Source organism: Eutrigla gurnardus, assembly GCF_963514095.1.
Source record: "Eutrigla gurnardus genome assembly, chromosome: 15".
Lineage (NCBI taxonomy): Eukaryota > Metazoa > Chordata > Actinopteri > Perciformes > Triglidae > Eutrigla > Eutrigla gurnardus.
Window position 1 is genome coordinate 18845682 of NC_139938.1, and position 22326 is coordinate 18868007.

Here is a 22326-nt window from a genome sequence, read left to right on the forward strand (position 1 = left end):
GATTAAAATAAAAATCGTATTAATAATAATAATAATAATAATAATAATAATAATAATAATAATAATAATCTGATAGCTGAAACACACAGAGGTCAATATTTTTGGTTGCAGTATGTGTCTCATGCGTTTATATTATATTTAGAGATGGCAGATCATTTACTTCCCCATTACTGAATGTCACAGCTGATCCCCCAAAGCAACCAACAAAACAAATAAAATATAAAAGTCAACTACTTCCACAATTGATTAAATATGAAACTAATCTTTTTTTTCAATTATATTTCCATTCATTTTTATTATTTGACAAACATAATTAAAAGACAGCACGGAGAATATTAGGACAAGACAACATAATTGCAATAGGTAGTTGTATAATAATATTTTTACAAGCCTACGCCTGTGTATTTGTGACACTATATCTGTCGATTACGTCATCAAAAACGTATAGCTAAGTTTCCGTAGTGTAGTGGTTATCACGTTCGCCTCACACGCGAAAGGTCCCCGGTTCGAAACCGGGCGGAAACATTATTTTTTAATTTGAGGACCTTCTTTATATGTATGTACAGATACAACATGCCAGCCTGTTAAAAAGATCGTGAGTTGATTCTTTAGATCGCCATTTCTCGTAAACAATCATCCACCTGCGGAATTCCCGATGCTCGATGGTTTTTGGTGCTACTTGCTCAAGGTTTCATTTTCATTATACAACGCAGGGTGGCGCAACGAAATGCACTTTGTAGTTCTAATTGTTGCTGCATAACAAAAACACTGCTTTAGGTTAAGGCAATCTAAACAAATAGGATTGAAATAAGTTTTTTTGTACAATTAATAATAGTGTGCGCCATTACGGTGTGATGAAGCCTGGGGCCGCATTTCCATAGCGCGTGAATATGTGACAGTTTTTTCTAGGTCCCTGAAGGCATCATGCACACGGCGTTTCCGTAGTGTAGTGGTTATCACGTTCGCCTAACACGCGAAAGGTCCCCGGTTCGAGACCGGGCGGAAACATCCTTTATCCTTTTTCTACGCCACCTTTTCGTATTTTCATATCATCACATATACACGTAGCTTCTGGGTTATGTTTGAATGTTTTTATTGACGATATCGGATAATTGTCTGTAATTGGAATGTGTAAAACAGGAATTAGGGGCGCGTTCCTGAACGCAGCCCTAAAATGACCATGCCAGTCTAATTCTGACTCCTCTACATTAGCATAGGTAATTAGTAGTTAGTAGAGCTCAACCTACCCGTTTCAACCGCCGTCCACGTTGATGTTGACATGATGTGTAAAAACACTTAATTCGGCCTCGTGGAAATAACCGCATTGGTTGTTTTTTTATCTAAAAAATATTCGCGCATTGATACCAACTCACTTCTGCGTCCGAAGCAGGTTGTGGGTGCACTTGTTGGTCCAGCTGCTGCCATCTTACTTAAGAGGCCCGGGTGGAGTTAGCTGGCAACATCAAGTTTAATAAGAGAGTCTAATTTCGGAGTAGACCGACCCCAATAACAAGCACACCCCCTCGGCACCAGGATCACATGTTCCCTTCGCTGTATCCCATTGGCCAATATTACTCTGTCAGCCTCTGATTGGACTTCCTACCAGAAAGCGGTGAAATAAACAACGCTTGTATGCGCTACCGCTCAACGTTGGTTTACGATCCGCAATTCAATGTCGAGAGTAAGATGCTGTTCAGAAAACAACTTCACAACATGTCCCAGTATGAATATGACGTAGATGTACTGGGAGATGCTGAAAATCGTTAATTTATGGCGCGCCTCGCTGTATAAGTAACACTGACAATCGCACAAGCGCGAGGAAGAAACAGCCAATCCTTGGTCGTCTTTATACGTTGGTCCCGCCCCCTGAGCTGTCAATCACAACAGAGCCGTTGGGCCGAATGTTCTTACGCCTGGAAAAATAGTTTTCCAAAACTGAATTTCGAACTCGAATTTGAGCCAGAAGGAGGCTTTTTAACGACGAGGTGAGTTTTAACTAACTTTTATGAATATGGACAAAACGCTAACAAACAAAAGTAATCATTAAAATCACGCAATTTTGGCTAACATTATAGAAGTTGATAAGCTATCGTGTAGTAACCCTGCTATGGTCCTTTAAAAAGGGGCATTTACAATTGATGTGTCGCGGTTATTTGGCGGCCTCTTCGTGTGTATAAAAACTTGACGAAGACGTACCGACCTCTTCACCGGTGTGTGCTCCGTGTTCGGTAAGTTATCAGTTAGCTCCTCCGTTAGCCTCCTGTGCTAAAACCTCACGTTAGTTGTCATTTGAAGAGGAGGCTAACGTTAGCATTAAATGCGAGCTTCTTAAATGTTATCTGCTCGCTAATTAGGGCCACGGTGCAATCGCAATGAAATAGCTGAGGGGACCAGTGCTCCTCCCGGCCACAATCTTCACTCTACAGACGTGATATTTTCCAATTTTGTAGACAAACTTGTCCTGTCTCTCACAATGTGCTCAAAACTCTGTGAGAATTACAGAATTTGAACTACCAACCTCTAAGCGCGGCCACGTCGGTTTTTCTCCCCATCCACTTACAATACAAATTGAGAAACAGATTTTCAAAGAAACCTGGAATGAGCAGCATTTCTAACTCGCCCTAGCGTCCACATTTCTGACACTAGGAAAAAAAAGTGTCTTCAGCAGAGTCTTGTGGCGCTAAAGGTGCGAAACTTTTGGCAATAGGAGTTTCGGTGTGAGCGTGGTAAGCTTTTGTTCGGACCCTCCACAAAGCCGAAATGGAGCGATAGAGACAGGCTTGAAAGCAGTTACACACGTGAGTAGAGGGCCGTTGCTATGGTGACGGCACTCTGTGGCTTTGATCTTGAGAAGTGACAGCAGGTGTGCTCCGATTGGCGGACAGGAGCAGTGGACAGGAGTAGTCAGTGGGATTTGTAGTTTTTTTTGTCAAACATCTTCTGCTGAGGCATACTTTCACCTAGAAACTCCATTTAAACTTTAAAATGTCTGTCTATCTCTCTCTGTCTCACTCAGAAGTGATTGCAGGTGCGCTCTGATTGGCCGACAGGAGCAACCAGTGGGAGTTGTCGTTTTTCAAGCAATACATAGTACCTAGTAGTTCTCAATACTTGAGTCTTAGTAGTACTCGGTAGTACTTGAGTGACAGCTGAGCCCGGTGACATGTACTGGCAATGCTTCGCACTCAACTGTTTGACAATACATAGTACCTAGTATTTCTCAGTACTTGAGTCTCAGTAGTACTCGGTAGTACTCGGTAGTACTTGAGTGACAGCTGAGCTCAGTGACATGTACTGGCAAACAGTTGAGTGCTAGTTCTCAGTACTTGAGTCTCAGTAGTACTCGGTAGTACTCTGTAGTACTTGAGTGACAGCTGAGCTCAGTGACATGTACTGGCAAACAGTTGAGTGTGAAGCACTACTGAGTACCTACTAGTTCTCAGTACTTGAGTCTCAGTAGTACTTGGTAGTACTCGGTAGTACTTGAGTGACAGCTGAGCTCAGTGTCACTCAAGCTCTGGCATGTACTGGCAAATGTTTGACAATACATAGTACCTAGTAGTTCTCAGTACTTGAGTCTCAGTAGTACTCGGTAGTACTTGAGTGACAGCTGAGTTTGGTGACATGTACTGGCAAACAGTTGAGTATTTGTAGTTGTATTTGCCTCTAAAACAACTCCGTCTCGTTTGAAATCTCGAAGAATCTCATCGTAATGTATATAAACTCCGGCAGTAGCCCCCGTGGCCCTTTCAAAATTTCCCGGCGGGGGAATTTTCTAGTTTCACCAACTGTTCATCTGTTTCAGACACACCATCCTGGAAGAATCTGGTGGCGTATGTTGGATTAAACTTTGGCTGTTTGGCTGAATGACGTCATGTGGTGAGGATTTATTTATATTCATGTATTTATTTTTCCTATAGGTGTTTTGTGAGGCTTGACATATTCATTAAGGAGTCATTTAGTCATTGCTGATGATTTTTATTTAGGTTTTTAAGCATCAGAAGCAGCAGGGTTTTACTTTTGTAAGTTTGCTATTTACGCCTTCCTTTTGCATCTGGGGAATGTAATCCCTATACAAGATGGCTTCTCCTTTCACAAAACATTTTGACTGATTTAACCACCGACATCGCCTTCATCCAAAATTAATCAAGCTTTGAACAAATGGATACAGCTTAAATAAATGTCCAATATGTGATTAGTGTGTGCACGGTGGTGCCACAGCTCCAACACTGAAAGGTTTTAGGATTATAATCGTGCTCCGATAACTCACTGGAATATGTTTGTGTGTTTACGGACAGGCTAAGAAGATGCCACAGTGATGCCGTGACAGCGAGTGTTGGCGTCTGCCTACGGACGGCGTGATGCTGAGGCTTTGGCTGTGGTCGAATAGTCTTTTTCTCTTGGGAAGGTTCCTAACTGAAGAAGTGACCCACAAGTAAACAATGGCTGCCATGATAAGAGCCGTTCGACTTCTCTAAATGCAAAGGAAATCAGCTGAGAGGACTGCTGAGAAGACGGGATGTGCACTGGTCTAATCCAGTCTTCCTTGATAGTCTCCTGATATACAGCATCAATTACACCAGTCAGACACTAATCACTAAGTGATTAATCTGAATTACCTGACAAGCTGTGATCTGTCTCCATGGGTGTAGTCGCTAAGATGTTGGGCCTTGCCAGTTCAAAACAGGCCGACAGCTTAGCTCCACATACCGGAGTCCTAATCTCTCCCCCTGTCTGTAAGATACCTGCAGGGTGAGATATTTTGCCATCCCCGTCACCTTCACAGACACACAGTTCAGCTCTGCTATCAACAGTGGGTCGAACACAGCTTGCAGCTCCACACCAGATTGCTTCAGGTCCATCAGTCTCTCGGTAGTTCCAGCGAGCCACCCCTGTCGTGGCTTGGGCCTCAAAACTGGGCTTGGGGGGGGAAGTGGAAGCCCTCCTGCTGAGAGATGCCTCTGTCTGGCAGGGGTCCAAATAGGTACAGCAGCTCCCTGGCCTGTGTTGTAATTGCGCTGCAAGGTGCCACCGTACCTGCACCACCTCGGGGTCACTCAGGCAGCCTCTTAGTATGTGGACACGTTGAATCCTCCACACCTTCAACATAGAGGCCTTGAACAGAGGCAGATCATTTGCGTCCTTTGGCTTGTGGACATGATGTAGGACGTCTACGTGCTGCAGTGCTCCTGTCTGTACTGCTTGGTGGGATTAGCAGGAGAGATTCCACAGACGGTGTAGACCTCCTTGAGCCTCCGGAGATCACTCTGGTCCGGCTGCAGAGAGGAACTGGCAGACAGAGCTGTACAGGGAGTGGTGTTTTCCCTGGTAAAGCACCGTATGCAGTGGAACTAGTCTAACTTTGTTGTAATGGTTTGGTTAAACTTGCAGGCGAGTCGTGAGGCCAAAATATAGTACTGACCGCTGGTACCAGTGATCACTCTGGGCCTGCCAACGCCCGACGAAGCTACCTGAAGGTTGGGACAACCACAAAGACGGGGCAGGGTGTAGCTGGTCCTCACCCTCTCCTTTTGTGCTTCAGGTCTGCCACACCCCTCCTGCTTGATCACTCTCACCTGATCATCGGTACCTAATCAGTGGCCCTGCATATTAACCCTCATGCTGCCTTCACGTGCTAGTCGGAAGATCCTACTTCCCATTTTTGGAATTACGAGACTGTCATGTTCAACAGATAACTGTTGTAGTGGGAAGGAGCTTTTTCCAGCTTAGGAGGCTGTCAAAGGTCAAACCTTTTTTTATCTCGTAGTGTTTTTGAAAATGTTATACATGCTTTTATAACTTCTCGTCTTGATTATTGGAATGCCTTGTGTGTTGGCGTCAGTCAGGCCTCCCTCTCTCGCTTGCAGTTAGTCCAGAACGCTGCTGCTCGTCTACTAACGGGTACTCGTAAGCAAGAGCACATTTCCCAGCTTCCAGTGCGTTTTAGGATTGATTTTAAGATTCTGCTGTTTGCTTTTAAGTGCCTGAATGGCTTGGCATCTTTCTTCCTCTCAGACCTGCTGGAACCTTATGTTCCTTCAAGGTCCCTCAGGTCCCTTATTTATTGCTACATACGAGTCCTGAGTTTTGTTGCTGTGTTTATTTTATTTTTTATTGTAATCTTACGGGTTAGGGTTAGGGTTAGGGTTAGGGTTAGGGTTTTTTTTCTGGGTTCTTGTTTTACTGTTTTTATTGAACCGTTTTTAATTTATCATTTTTGCTCTTGTATTCTTTGCACTTTGATGGAAAGCGGTTTATAAATAAATGTGTTATTATATTTATTGCTGTGTTAAAAAATGTTTACTTTGTAAATAAATATTCAAAGTTTTTACCATTATTGGATTCCAGCAGTTTGTTTTGTAGTGATTTAAATGAACGGTTTTGGATTATTTGTTACTTCCCATGTTGCCCAAGACATTCTAATAAGGTTGCTACAAACACGGTAAAACATAAGTATACATACACAATAAGAGACGAGGAACGTGCACCATATTAGGAGAATCAAAATCCTGTTGGAGACACTTTTATTATGAACGGATATTTGGCGCCACCTAGCGGCCGACTCGGATTCACCAGAAACACACTGGTGACCGACTAATGCGAATCTACCCAGTGGTATAATCTCACACAAAACAAATATTTTTGGTTTCTAGTTTGTTTTCACGTTTAACCCTGTCAATTGATTGTGTTGCAAGTGTACCGGATGGAGTCTGTGTGTGTCTTCAAGGCCCTCTTTGTTCTGACAGGTTTGCTAGAATAGATAGGCGCCTGAAGGACAACATCCACACAGGTTTCATAGTACATTCCCATAAGTTCACGTCAGAGACAACTGACCACTGAGACTCTGTTGCGTGAAAGTCCAACCTCTGCCCGGGCCCAGCCCAAGAAGATAAAATGTAACCGTCACCCGGAAACTGGGTTCGTTCTGACTGAGATCCTGCGGGAGCTCTGCCATTCTGAGCCCAGGCCTGCTATACTTTACCTGTGACCTGAATACATTCTATATTTGTGAACTGAAGATTTCTCCGGTTTATCCTTGGGCTTCCAACAAAAGAACTGGGGGTTAATAATTTGGTGCCATGAGCCCAGATTGGTTGACTCTGAGGCTGCGTCTGATTGAGGACTGCCGGAGTCGATCGGAGGAGACCATGCCTACAATCAAAAGGTGAGCAGAAAACCTCTTTCCTATCTGAAATTTCTGCACATTGGACACTCTTAAAATAAATTGTCTGATTAATGCTATCCTCTGATCACTAAAAGCATAGTAAATGTCTATCCATAAATAACTGTTTGTTTATGCAACTGAATGGTCACATGTAAAGTATAAAACACAGACTCACGTGAGGGATAGAACACGAGTGTCCTAGTCTGTTGAATCTGGAAACATAAAAGACGTAAAATTCTTGTTATAAATGAATAACCACTGAGGGTTGTCTCAAAACCTCCAGTTGAGCCCGTAGAGTTAAAGTTCTTCATGAGGACACAGGGATAAGTTTGTTATTTTTCATGTAAATGTGGGGGGGGGGGGTTTCCAACACGACGGATTTATATTTTCACTGTGAGTCAGTGTATCGGACAGTGCAGACTGCTCGAGAAATCCTGCACTCACACAGACCTCAAGTAGTTGTGTGTACGGGGGGTTGGTATAGCTAGAATGGATATTTGAGTTCGGGTGTTTCAGAAGTAGGTGAATTAAAACGAGTGAATAGACTGGGAAAACCCTCAACGATCAAGCGCACAGAGTAATAGACTTTGTGTAGAAGCTTCAGTGCCATTCACCCGCTCTGATAACACGTGTAATAGTTTTCAAAATGTTGCAGAAACTTGTGAATAAGTGGAAGGAGTGTAAATCCAGCTCGTTGGGGTCGGTGCTACTTGAAACAGAGGATCAGATGGCAGAAGAAAGTTCCAAAAGATGAAGACAGGAAGGGATTAGAAAGGTTTGTAGACTAGAGAAATGCAGGAAAAGGGGATGTTTGGAGTTTGTGAAAAGGCACCACAAAAGTTTTACGATTTTAATAAGTTTATGAAGTATTAAGTAAGTCGAGAGCAGAAAACAGCAAAGCTACAAGATGCAGGAAGAATGCAGAAAAGGAAAGTGAGAAAAGAGTAAAACAGACGGGAATGTTTTTGGCAAACGGCCAATGTTTTCTGGGAAATATTAAAATTCTCCATACAATCACTGTCCTTTGTGCTACTGATGCATCAAAGCCAGTTAAGACCTTGACTCCTCCAGAGACACACCAACCTGAGCAAAAAGATAAGACTGACACACACACAGCCTGAGACACACACACACAGCAGAGCTCACCTCCTATGATAAAAACTACAACTCTCCTCTGCAATGGACAGCAACAGTGGAAAAAGCATTCATAGACTTTAAAACAGCATGATCTACAGCATGCAGCCTACACACTCTCCCAACTACTGTGAACCAATTCATCTGGATGTTGATGAAAAGAACGCCATTGTAAACGCCGTTCTTTATCTAAAGGGGGGAGAGTAGGAGTACAACAGACGGAAAAATGTTAAACTACTACAGCTCAAAATTGCACTCTAGTCCTGCTCAATGTATTAGTGTCCTGAGATGACTTCTGTTGTGATATGACACTATAAATAACATTTAGGCTAATTGGATTGATTTTAATTGAAATTGGACAATATAGAAACAAGACAAGCACACATAATACATGACATGTATCACTGGAGAAGGAGAGGTTTTGTGACCTCATCTGTCACCCCTGTTAAACATTTAAAGGTTTCACTCAAGGCAGGACTATCATCGGGCTTCCAACAAAAGAACAGAATAGGTCACATGGCAACGTGATGAACTCAGTTGTTCAAAGATGGTCTTTAAAGAGAAACACTAGGGGGAAATCGGAATCAGACATGAAAATATATGCAGAGTGAGACCTCTTTAAATAAATGTAACTCTTTGCCTGTCTGCGCATGCGTGATGGGACGCCGCTTGCATTGAGTAAAAACGAATGGCCGTCGCGATGCAGACGGACGATTTCCCCTACTTACCTTCGGGGCCGGCGGAGGGTATGATCCCGTTTCTTCACCGATTAAACCTTTATTTAAAAAAACGAGAGCTCCGGTCAGCGCTGCCGGTCACAGCCTCGGTTAATCGAGCTCAAAGCGCCATTGTTGCTGTTGTTAGCATCCTTGCGAGCTAACGTTAGCCGGCGTTGCAAGGCTGATGCTAAAAACGATGCTAAGTTAGCTGCAGCTAGCCGCTCCAGCTCCAAGGTCGAGGAGAGCCAGTCTTGCATCCGATGTGGCTTTAGAATGACTGGAGATGAATGGATGTGACCGTGTGCCCCGGTGGGAGGGGGGACCCGGGGAGACTTCTTTTAGGGGTTCGGGGTCAGGAGCATGGGGGTTCAGGTTTTTAAGGGGCCTTAATGTGGCTTTAGTTAACGTTATAATCCTCAGTTCTCGCGTTGTGTATACTTGTGTTTTATATCCAGTATGTAGTCGAGGAAGTATATATAAAAGTACTAATACCAAAAAGTAAAAGTCCTGCATTTAAAATGTTACTTCAGTAAGTCTGTAAGCATATTCAGAAAAAATGTAATCAAAAGTCCCCAAACTCTATTTCCATGTTATAGCATTGGCATTCATATTATTCATCATGCATTATTAATTATTACTTTCATTATGGATTATTCAGCTGATTATTATTATCTCCAGTATTCGATTGTTTGGTTTGTGAAAGTAGAGAAATGCATCACAGCCCAAACAGACACCATCACAATTAATGTGTCCAACCGACAGTCTCACTCTCAACATTATTACTAATGCATGACACTTATTAATCTCACTAAAAAACGTAAATCAGCAAAGCTTCACCTCAGCTGTACTCTTCCTGTGATCGATATGCAGAAGTATTACTTTTGGAAAGTAATAAGAAGTTAATACGGTACAATATTCCCCTCTGCGTAGTAGTATTTAAAACATATACTTATATTCAGCACCATTTTATTCCATAGTTGTTGGGTAGTTCAGTGTAATGATGCTCCCAATCGGTGTCGCATCCTACCTGGTTTAATCCCCCAACTTATTACTTAATCACATCCGTCTTAATACATCGCCAGCTATTTTTGTCTTTTGAGTCGACGCATCAAAACAAGACTTTTAGTCCGTCTGATGTTTACAGATTTGTTGAGCGTTTACCTGCATAAATAGTTAACGTGTGAACAAGGGGAGCGTCTTCCCATTTTCCCGGCAGGAACAGCTGTGAGAAAGAAAGAAAGCTGTTTAAATGATTTATGTTTTTTAAAAAAGGAAAGAGGATTTCACTACCAACGGAGCTGTCTTGATAAATAGATTTTCTTTATTTTTACGCCGTGTGTTATAATTACATTACATCCCAGAAGATGTGACCTGATTTTGTAAATCACCTCATCTCTCTCTCTCTCTCTCATCTCCCCCGCTGCAGTAAATAAGATGATAAAGGAGCACGGCGACCTGTTTTCCGAGTCACAGTGTAAAGTCTGCAGCGCCGTCCTCATTTCAAAGTCTCAGAAGTTGACTCATTATCAGGTAAGTGAGCCCACTGTCTGCCGCTTCAATGTCGGGGGATTTATTTTTAACCACACTCGGTGATGTTGATGTATTTTACGTTCACGTTGACAGTTTGTTGTTGTTACTCTGATACACATCCACGTTAGACTGATTGGGAAGGGAATATTCATGAGGACGCTGCTTTGTTTCTCGGAACGACAAGAAAAATATGTAAATGAAAACAACTTCTTTGTGATTTAATATGATTTTAATCTCCATATTTGAGAGGCAGCATGAAAATGAGTCGATTATCAAAATCTTTGGGATGAAACATTTGTGCTCGTGTTCCTTTCAGAGTAAGAAACATGCCAACAAAGTGCGGCGTTATATTTCCATCCAAAACTACAAGGAGCCGCCGCTGAAGAAGTTAAAGACGTCGTTGGACAGTGTGAGTAAAAAAAAAAAGAGCGATTAAACTGTCTAAGGTCTTTAAAGATGTGTCATTAAAAATGAATCTAATTGAAAACCGACTGAGTCTGTGTGGTGTATATTAAACACAGTTTTTACTGTGAATATAAACTGTGTTAACTGCATCTCACAGTTTGAAAGCTGAAGGTGAAACCTGTCAGTGGACCTTTTGTCGAACAGCAGATGTGAAGCCGACTCATCATTTCCTTTTTTTTTTAAACAGGACAAACGATGCCTCTCGTAGCCATAAATGATTAATGCTGCTCCGTGTGCCTTTTTGAAAGCAGGACTGTAACAACGGAGAGACGGATCGGTCGAAGGTGTGTCACGTGTGCAACATGAACTTCTCCTCTCCCGTGGTGGCCGAGTCTCACTACCAGGGCAAAGTTCACGCCAAGAACCTGAGGCTGAAAACCATCGGCCCCCAGCCCCAAGGTTCCCATCTCTAAACCGTACGCTTTAATTCGTTACCACCTTTAACCTTCCGTTGTTTTTCTAACTCTGTCGTATTGTATCTCCTCTGCAGCCGTCGCCTCCCAAACGCCGCTGCCTCCAATCCAGCTGAAGAAGAAGCCCGCAGACGAGGCGAGCGGCGTGCCGGCGATGGTCGCCGTTGGCGGCGGCGGCAGCAACGACAACTACAACCCGGACCGGTTCTGCTCCGTGTGCCAGGCCTCGTTCAACAACCCCCTCATGGCTCAGCAGCACTACGTCGGCAAGAAGCACAGAAAACAGATGACCAAGCTGAAGCTGATGGAGACGTACGGACCCTCCACCGCACCAGGTCGGACCACCCAACCATTTATCTGAGGATGAATCTTTTAATCGTCTGTGTTGACAAGGAAACGTAACTTTCTGTTCCCCCTTTTGTGCGTCTCCAGCTTCCACACTAAAGGGCTACCCGTGCACCATCTGCGGCATCGAACTGAACTCCGTGGAGCAGTACCAGTCTCACATCAGCGGGGCCAAACATAAGAACCAGTAAATACACACTTTGTTTCATCCTATTCATGTTTCCTCACTCAGGCCTCCTCCACATGTACATCGTTATTTATTCAAATGGAGGTTTCTCTGTGCGTTTTGGCTTTTCGTCGACACACAAATGGTGTTGTAGGTCACTTTAAATTCATCAACACATTTAGTTTTTCAAGTTAAAGACCCCACAGTTTCTTTGAATTGAAGAGAGATAGATGGATGAATACTTTATTGATCCCCTTCTTGAGATCCACATTAATCCCTCCTCAAACCGGCATGAATTAGATCCACTTCACTTATTCAACAAGGAAACTTGTCACTTTTTAAGATGGGTTCTGACTGTTTGATGACGAGCAATCGAGCATATAAAAGGCTATTTTTTATTTCTTTTTTAAATGGAGTCTGGCTGGCTCTGACCTTGCCAACAGGACTTTTTACATATTTGTCATTTTCATTTCAGCCATGTGATTATAGTGTTCCTTCAGGCTTCTGGTTTTGCCGCCTGTTTGGTTTGGCATTCTCTTAACACTGCTTCTGTGTTTCTTTATAATGATTCTGAAAAACACCGGTTTATATGTGGTCCAGGCCTCAACCTGATGAGTCTGTATTCTGTTTTGTGTCTTAATAGAGTGAAGAAATCCGGCCAGAACACGACAGCTAACCAAGACGCAACAGAACAATCGTACGAGGGTCACAACCAGTATGCCGCCGGAGACCAGTGTGCCGCGGCAGACGACCAGTACGCCCACGCCGAGGACCAGTACTCCCACGTCGAAGACCAGTACGCCCACGCCGACGACATGCAGTACGCGGCCGGAGCCGAGCAGTACGCTCCCGAGGACACGGAGTACCTGGAGGACCACTGTACTTGAGGCGGGGCTGGGGAGACCTGCAGAGGGTTTCAGTCAGGGACTTGGAATGACACACAACAACCAGCCCCCTTTAACACATTAACAACCTCCACGGACCTTCAGCTCCTCGCTTCTTCCAGTAGCCCCCCCTCCCCCGCCTGGTACAGAGACACCTGGACCCCAAATACCCCCAACATGGTATTTCATCATTTTGAGTTCCAGCTGAAGCAGTCAAAGTGTTTTGGAAGGCCCAAACGCACTGACAAGTCCGGCAGCGGCCTGCAGGCTTCAGATGTGAAACGTCAACACTACAGAACCAGCAGCGTTCCCCATAAAAAGGTCTCAAACAACACATTTCTACCCCCACATTTCTGACAATTGGTCAACTCCACTGACATCAGATGCTTTCAGTGCGTTTGGGCCTCGATGAAACAAACTTTTGATGTGTGGAGAGGTGATAGTGGGCGAGTGAGTGTGTGTGTGGAGGGGGTTAACCCTTCGTGGGTTCAGCAGCTCGGATTTGCATCCACAACCGTGGTGATGAAAGTCCTCCTTATTCTGTTACAGATGTACTGACGGGAAAGTGCTCTCTCTCCGTGTCGATGTGCATCACGGCTGGATGTAGGAATATAAACACTAAAAACTTGGTTTCTAGAAAACGTATTCATGTGAAAATATTTTAAATGTAGTCTGTGCAAAGAGCTTTGCCACAACAGAAGTTTTAAAAAGAATATTGTAAGTGAAGAAAACTACAAATCTGACCAGAAGAAAACTACAAATCTGACCAGAAGAAAACTACAAATCTGACCAAAAGAAAACTACAAATCTGACCAGACAAGAAAACTACAAATCTGACCAGGCGAACACTACAAATCTGACCAGGCGAACACTACAAATCTGACCAGACAAGAAAACTACAAATCTGACCAGACAAGAAAACTACAAATCTGACCAGAAGAAAACTACAAATCTGACCAGAAGAAAACTACAAATCTGACCAGACAAGAAAACTACAAATCTGACCAGGCGAACACTACAAATCTGACATGACAAAAACTACAAATCTGACCAGACAAGAAAACTACAAATCTGACCAGGCGAACACTACAAATCTGACATGACAAAAACTACAAATCTGACCAGACAAGAAAACTACAAATCTGACATGACAAAAACTACAAATCTGACCAGACAAGAAAACTACAAATCTGACATGACAAAAACTACAAATCTGACCAGACAAGAAAACTACAAATCTGACCAGGCGAACACTACAAATCTGACATGACAAAAACTACAAATCTGACCAGACAAGAAAACTACAAATCTGACCAGGCGAACACTACAAATCTGACATGACAAAAACTACAAATCTGACCAGACAAGAAAACTACAAATCTGACATGACAAAAACTACAAATCTGACCAGACAAAAACTTCAAATCTGACCAGGCGAACACTACAAATCTGACCAGACGCGAACACTACAAATCTGACCAGACAAGAAAACTACAAATCTGACCAGACAAGAAAACTACAAATCTGACCAGAAGAAAACTACAAATCTGACCAGACAAGAAAACTACAAATCTGACCAGAAGAAAACTACAAATCTCACCAGACAAGAAAACTACAAATCTGACCAAAAGAAAACTACAAATCTGACCAGACAAGAAAACTACAAATCTGACCAGACAAGAAAACTACAAATCTGACCAGACAAGAAAACTACAAATCTGACATGACAAAAACTACAAATCTGACCAGACAAGAAAACTACAAATCTGACATGACAAAAACTACAAATCTGACCAGACAAGAAAACTACAAATCTGACCAGGCGAACACTACAAATCTGACATGACAAAAACTACAAATCTGACCAGACAAGAAAACTACAAATCTGACCAGGCGAACACTACAAATCTGACATGACAAAAACTACAAATCTGACCAGACAAGAAAACTACAAATCTGACATGACAAAAACTACAAATCTGACCAGACAAAAACTTCAAATCTGACCAGGCGAACACTACAAATCTGACCAGACGCGAACACTACAAATCTGACCAGACAAGAAAACTACAAATCTGACCAGACAAGAAAACTACAAATCTGACCAGAAGAAAACTACAAATCTGACCAGACAAGAAAACTACAAATCTGACCAGAAGAAAACTACAAATCTGACCAGACAAGAAAACTACAAATCTGACCAGACAAGAAAACTACAAATCTGACCAGACAAGAAAACTACAAATCTGACCAGACGTATGCCAGCTTTTGATTCTCCGATACCACTGATGGAGGATCAAACCAAGTATCCTGATCTCCTGTACTGATTTATCTAAATGGGATTATATAAATATAATCTGGCACATTGAATTACCAGCTGTAGACTACTAAATCAGATTTTTTTTCACAGGCCCAGGTTCAACACTATGAAGTTAATTTAATTAATGTTGAAGTGTGTGCGTGCGTGTGTGTGTGTGTGCAGACAGAGCCGCGGTGCAAATACAGGTATCAATCCTTAGGATCAGCTGGGACATCTGTATTATACGCATCAAGGACATACAGGCGAACAATCCAGAAAGTTTGGACACAGCAGGGTATGGAAGTCCTGGAGGCCCGACTAACATCCAGTATACTAATCTAGTGTCCCATCAAAGCTGCTTCACGCTTCCAGATCTTCTCTTCACCTGAATATAGTTGGTTTGCATCTCCAGTGAATGTATTTACTGACGCATCTCCTCCTCCTGCTTTCTGCAAGTTTGATTATATCTCTATAAAAACAAAAACAAACCTGGAGTTGGAAGACATTTAGGGGGGAAAGGAGGTGAAATCAAACTTTCTGGATGAGTCACTGCAGCGCGAGTTTGGTGACGTCATCGCTTATCGCTGTCCCGACAGGTGGAAGAAGAACTTTCTGTCCAGATACTGGATCTAGTTTGTTAATGAACTGATATTATGAGTTGAATTTTATGAGAGTGTTGTTTTTACAGGTTTTTTCTTTATATCCTTTTTTTTTTTACATTTTAATTTAAAAAGCCAGAATATCTCCAGAACGTGTTTATTTTGTGTAAATCATTTGAATACCAGATTGTGAATTTACTACATTTCCCTTTTTTTTTCAGTAAATGTTCAATCTGGATGAAGCTGATATTTCTTTTCAGGTGGCCTGACTATATATCTATATCTATTTATAGATATATCTTATCTACATATATCTGTAAACGGACATCAGTTTAAAATCAGTTTGATTCAGATTTCTTTTAATCACTCACGTGTTCCTGTAATACGTTCCGTTTCCATTATGTCTGTAGGTTGCATAACAAAAAAAGGAGTATATGGTTTTCCTACAGTACACTATAAATAATATAATCTATCGGAGGCTCATCGTTAATGCTGCTAAAAAAAATGATTATTGAGATCTCAAAGAGCCCGAATTAGATCCAAGGTTGATGTCATTTTTATAACGTTTCAGGAGTCTGGACAAAAACAAAAAGATAATGGGAGAGATGAAGGGATTGTGATGAAAAAACGTGAGCTCTATCCTCTCGGACGATGGTGGATCTGTGAGTTGAGCTTTTTTTTTATACTGTTGAGTTTTGGTTGACTGAAAGATTTTTAAAATACTTTCCTTCTGAGTTCTAGGCTTTATAAACCCTCGAAGAGGCCGATAGATGCTTTCCGAGCTCTGTAATGTTTCCCGTCAATAGCAGAGATTTTCAACAGTGATGTCAAATCTAGAAAGTGATGTCAATATTTAGTCCATTTGTCCTGAAACGAGACGATCGGTTGAATATTTTAGTATCGAAATGTTGTCGCCCATTTGGCTGAAGGAGGAAAAAAAGTTTTTGTTTGTTTGGGGATGTCATTTCTACAACGAGGGCTCGTTCATACTGTATAGTAACGTGGCGTATAGAAGACAAATGGCCTTTTTTTTGTTTGTTTGTTTGTTTGTTTGTTTTCATCCTCATCGTTCATGCGTTTGGTGTTTTTGTGACTCACGGTTTGCTTTTCGATATATATGTCGTGTGTAAATGCAGCAAAGATATGCATAAAGTAAAGAAATGTTTTAAGAGAGTCGGTCTGTTTGTTTTCTTTTTAACAAAAAAACACATTTTATTGAGGGCATTTAACGAAAATGAGAGATCCTTGCTTTGGAGCCGTCATTTTAAAAAGCTATGTTAATTAAATATGACGTGTGACAGCTGCATCATCTTTTTATGTATTTATTTTGAGCACAAGCTTGACAACTTGTATATTTAAAAACAAATAACATAAAACTAATTAAAAAGACATAAGACGCTACTCTTCTCTGGACTGAGAAACAAATCCAAAATAAAGACCACAGGCTGAAGGGAAATCCTCACACAGACAGTGTTCAGCTTCGCCACACGGTGGTGCACCGACTCTTCGCTGGTTCTGGATCAGCTCTGGATCTGGTTCAGGGTTCAGACTCCACCACTGACATCTTTCCTCATGTGACCCGTCAGCAGTGAGGCTGAGTGGTTCATTGATCAGCGTGAGTGGGACTGTGACCTCGTCTTCCTCTGTGTTTAGTGGTACTCAGATTCTTTACTGAAGTAAAAGTACAAATACATAAAACAGAAGAAGTTGCTTTATTGTCATATTGAAGGTCACAAAAACAATTAGACACTTAAATACAATTACAAGACATAAGTAGCTTCATGCATCTTATACTCCATCACAAGTAAAAGTGCCTGAATTCATAATACTTCACTAAAAGTACAGAAGTATCATCAGAATGTACTTGAAGTATCAAACATTTTTTAAAAAGTACTAATTTAGCAGAATGTCTCCTTTTACAGGGTTATTATAAAATATTGTAACACTGATAATATAGAATATTCTGTTTTTCCACAAATACGGATGTAGAGCCAATTCCATTTACTTTCTATACTACTGGGTAGATTAAATTATTAGCACTGCATCCCATCATAGTAACTAAAGAGTCAAATGCAGTACTTAAAAGTATTTCCCTCTGAGATGTAGCGGAGAAGTATAAATGTACTTTATGTACTTACTTTCCATTCACTTGCTTCTAACAGCAGCTGATGTGTTTAATGTTCGGGCCCGATAATCAGGAGAAAATGGGCTTTTTAAAGCCTCGGTGTTCGGCAGCCGCAGCGATGTTGGAACAAGAACTCCTTTTGAAAACACACGGAGGCTTCACACACTTTTCCTCTCTGCAGTCTAAACCTGTCAGTGAGCTCATACAAAGATGAATGCACGCCGTTTCACTGGCGTTGACCCTGCTGACAGCCTTAAATCTGGAAGGTTGACCCCCAGAACTGATGCTTCGGGGTTCCCACACACACACACACACACACACACACACACACACACACACACACACACACACACACACACACACACACACACACACACACACACACAGATGATAAATGTTATTTCTGTGTGCACAAAGATGGCTTGTTTCCCTCTTTATCTCCACAGCGGAGGTCAGTGAGCCCAGTCCGACATAAATATGCAGGTTAGTGTGTGTGTGTGTGTGTGTAGCAATGAAGCACATTTATGTGCATGAATAAAATGAGTTTTGTGCGTCTGTGGATCTGTGTGGGGTTTGTTCTTCAGTCTTTGCGCGAAGAAAGCAGCACCTTTTCACTGATTTTATATATATTTGTGTTTCCACTCATGAGGCGAGGGCAGATCTGAAGTCTGTCTTACAAAATGAACAGATCTGTTTGCTGCAAATTCTGGATCTGCCTCTGTGACTCAGCACTCTTCTGCCTCTGAGCTCAGCAGAAAGCGTCTTCGTCTCCTCGTGGCTTGTTTTAAAACCTCCTGTCCAATCGGTTGAATTGAAGACAGCTGGAGTCCAATCAGAGTGCAGCGACGCCTCCAAGAGGATCAAGAGACAACGAGACACACCTGAGCTGATCACAAGAGTCTGAATACTTCACGTGATATCTCAGTTTTTGACTTTTCAGTACATAAAATTAAAAGAATGACTTTTTTTAAAGCATAAAGTAAATGCACAGTACATAAAAAGATAAATAACTCCCTTCATACAGACTTGTTGGAGATGCTGTTTCAAGTATTTTCTGCTGTTGTAGTCAGATTTTAGTAACATGACAGTGTAGAAATACTTTGTTACTAATAAAAGTCCTGCATTCAAAATGTCACTTTAGTAAAGTTACAAAAGTATTGACTTCAAAATATACTACTTCTTTTTTTTTTTAGTTTAAAGCAGAAAATCATTCAGACGAGATTCGAGATCTTTGTTCGAGACCAGCAACAGATCTGGAAACTCCTGTTAGCAAAAGAACATATTTGTATGTATTTATTTGTATTTAACCTTTATTTGACATTTTATTTATTTATTTAAGGAGTTTCCTGGCATACATTGTGCGTGTATGAATATCAAATTGCATTTCTGCTAAAAGATCTCCTGAGAAAATCCTACACATGGGACCTTTAATTACAGTAAAGGTACTTTAATTTTAACTGTCGGTAGGCCTAATGCACATAATATTATATTCTTCTTCTTCTTCTTCTTCTTCTTCTTCTTCTTCTTCTTCTTCTTCTTCTTCTTCTTCTTCTTCTTATTATTATTATTATAGCTCATTGATTGGACGTTTCTCACTGGAATCCTTCTGGGAAGTCACTGTTGACTGTGTTTCTTCCTGTCAGGAATCGTTCAGTAACAGAAACATCTTGCAAACAGACGTTTCATCTTTCATGTCCATCCAGCTGTCAGTCACCGAAAATCAGTGCAAATACCCCGGTCTAAAAATACTCCTGGATTTATGTACAGAAGTACCAGCAGAATGTACTCAATTAATCAAAAAGTACTCATTAGGCAGAATGGCCTCGTTCATACTGTAGTTTTATCTATAAAAAATATAAATACTCAAGTACAAGTACGTCAAGATTGCATTTAAGTACTTGTAGTAAATGTACTTCATTGAGGAAGGGAACAGGTGAATACCAGTGTGAATAGTCTAGCTGTGTACTTGTACATGTATACTGTATATTTGGATCCTCCATGAGAGCAGCCAGACAGGACGATTGGTCTCGGTCCCCTGCAGGATGAATGGACTCCCCCCGTTATTGTAATTCAATTAAAAAGGAGGCATGTCGGCGTTACAGACGCAGGAACGTGGGACTATTTGTCAGATCGATTAGTCTGGTCGAACGCTTCGGCTGCCACAGTGTGTTGGATGGACACTCGTCACGGATCTCCATGTTTCTTCCTCGTCGGCATGGCGATGACGTACGTTAGAAATGCAGATGTTGTATCCAGGTGTTCCTCTTGTGCCTCCAGAGGAAGAGATGGACGCGTTGACTTGGCGACCCGTTGGCGTCACTTCCATTAGTTTTTCTTTTTCTTGGACTGAAAGTTGAATGCTCTTCTTTCTCTGCTGTTGATCCTCCGTTGTGAGTCAGCAGTAATAAAATGTACCTGATTAATCACCATCGTTTTAACTCACTCTTTGATAGATAGTAACTGAAAAAGACAATTAAATGAAAATGTTACGGACTGCCACTTTAAGTATATGAAGTACCTTAATTCATGCTACTTCCTACGTCTACTCGATATTCATCTGGCAGATTAAATGAGATATTTGTGCATACATGTTTCCGATAAATCAACAGTTAGTCAGGAAATCAATCTGCAACTCATTTAAAAACAAACAAAAAAACAACAACTCTTGGGGACATGAACCCTGGTTTCCTGGTTGACCCTTCGTGTGTTTGAGCCATCATTAATTTTTCCGGCTTAACAAAAGTGAAGATCTCCTTTTTTAATAACGTTGATCATTTTAATGTTTGGTGATGTTTGGACTGTTCATTGGACCAAACAAACTCTGGGTCGTTGGTTGATAGTTCAAAATGAGCTCTATCTCAACCAACCAAACTAACAAATAATCCGATTATGTAGTTTTACTGAAGTAACTTGAATATTTTTCCAGTATGATATTTGTACTTTTACTGAAAGTAAAGCCATGTTGTGTTGCTGCTGTGCCTTTCTGTGCTCCTCCCTTCCCCAGGTTCTCCCTGCCTGTCTCCCTCCCACCTCGTCAGGGAGATCAACTCCACCTGTGGCTGCATCTATAACGACGAGGGCTTTCCAAGATGGCGGCCTCTTTCTCCCTGTGCCACCCAGGAACCCCAGCGTAGTTTTGTTTGGTTGTGTTCTGTTAGTCCTTTATGATTGCACACATCCAACACCTCTCACCACACCACGGATTACTGACTTTTAATAAATGTGTGGTTAATTGATCTGGTCGCTGTGTGGTCCTCCCTCCTTGGTTCTGCTCCTGAACGAGCATAACAGCCTGAATAGGTCATTTCTTTACTCGTCCAGTCAGACACAGCTTCTGTGATAATTCGTGTCTCCCGGGGAGGACAACAGGGTACAGTACGAGGCTTTTCTTCCCTCTGGTGTCTCGTTCCACTTCCTGCAGTCCGTGTAAAGGATCAAAGGGAAAAAATCAATCCCACCAAACTGCCAACGTTTTTTTATTTTTTTTATGGCGTCTGATTTCCTCATCTGTCTGCTGGAAGAAAGTGGGGTTCACGTCTCAAATCTCAAGAAAATATCACAGCATCCGACTCAAGTTCTAAAAAAAAAACCTTTCAGTGTAACTCGAAACAAGGATGTCATGACTGTGAGCATCGCTGTGGGACGAAGCTGCTCTCCTCCTCCTCCTCCTCCTCCTCCTCCTCCTCCTCCTCCTCACATAGAGATCACTCGGCTTCATTCAATCACACAGTTTTATTCTTGTTACCGCCTCTTGAAATGTCCATCAGTGCATCACTGTCTGTTTCCACTGCTGTTTTTTGAGTTTGCGACAGAAAGAAGAGAATAGAAACAACAGGGTGAGACAGAAAGGGAGAGTGTGGCCTTCGTTCGGTCTGTGACAGCTTTTAGAGAGCTCATTGTCTTGAAATAGAGACATCTGAGGGCCAAAGCATCAACCTCCATCCTCCTCCCTCCTCCTCCTCCTCCTCCTCCTTCAGCCACCCTCCACTTGTCCTCCTCTAGGCACAGGTGGCTGGGCTGCACACTGCAAAAAAAACAACAACAACACATCACTCTTTTATAAGGAAATAATGTTAGTTTATTCTAAAACTATTGCTTTAATCAACACAAAGTCATCCTGATGTTCAGTTATTTAGCTAATTGATACAATGTTGCAAGATGTTCGCTTCGCTGTGACTCGACTCATTGATACATTTGTGCTTTTCTTTCTTTTTTTATTTTGGGTGTGTGGGGTCCGAACGGGAAAGAAGCAGCCAATCAAAGCGGGCAGGCGGGTAAGGCTGTCATCAGCTCGTTTTCCCCCAGCATGCATCAGGGCCCATTTCCCATCAGCCATCCGTCAGCGAGCCACTCTGTTACTGACGGGCGGCCAGGTGGGAAACACCAACATCTGTGCTACCTGAGTGTGTGTGTGTGTGTGTGTGTGTGTGTGTGTGTGTGTGTGTGTGTGTGTGTGTGTCTGTTCATGATCCCTGCGTGGTT

The 22326-nt window shown here is 42.0% G+C and overlaps 1 protein-coding gene across 1 annotated transcript; it reads left to right on the forward strand.

The window, feature by feature from the left end:
* The first annotated feature begins 8956 nt into the window (after nt 1-8956).
* znf346 (zinc finger protein 346) lies at nt 8957-16890 on the forward strand. The gene is made up of 7 exons (XM_084029610.1): nt 8957-9045; nt 10445-10548; nt 10865-10957; nt 11265-11412; nt 11504-11761; nt 11859-11958; nt 12581-16890. The coding sequence occupies exons 1-7, from the start codon at nt 8988-8990 to the stop codon at nt 12822-12824; spliced, it is 1005 nt and encodes a 334-aa protein (XP_083885736.1). The 5' UTR covers nt 8957-8987; the 3' UTR covers nt 12825-16890.
* The last annotated feature ends 5436 nt before the right edge of the window (nt 16891-22326 follow it).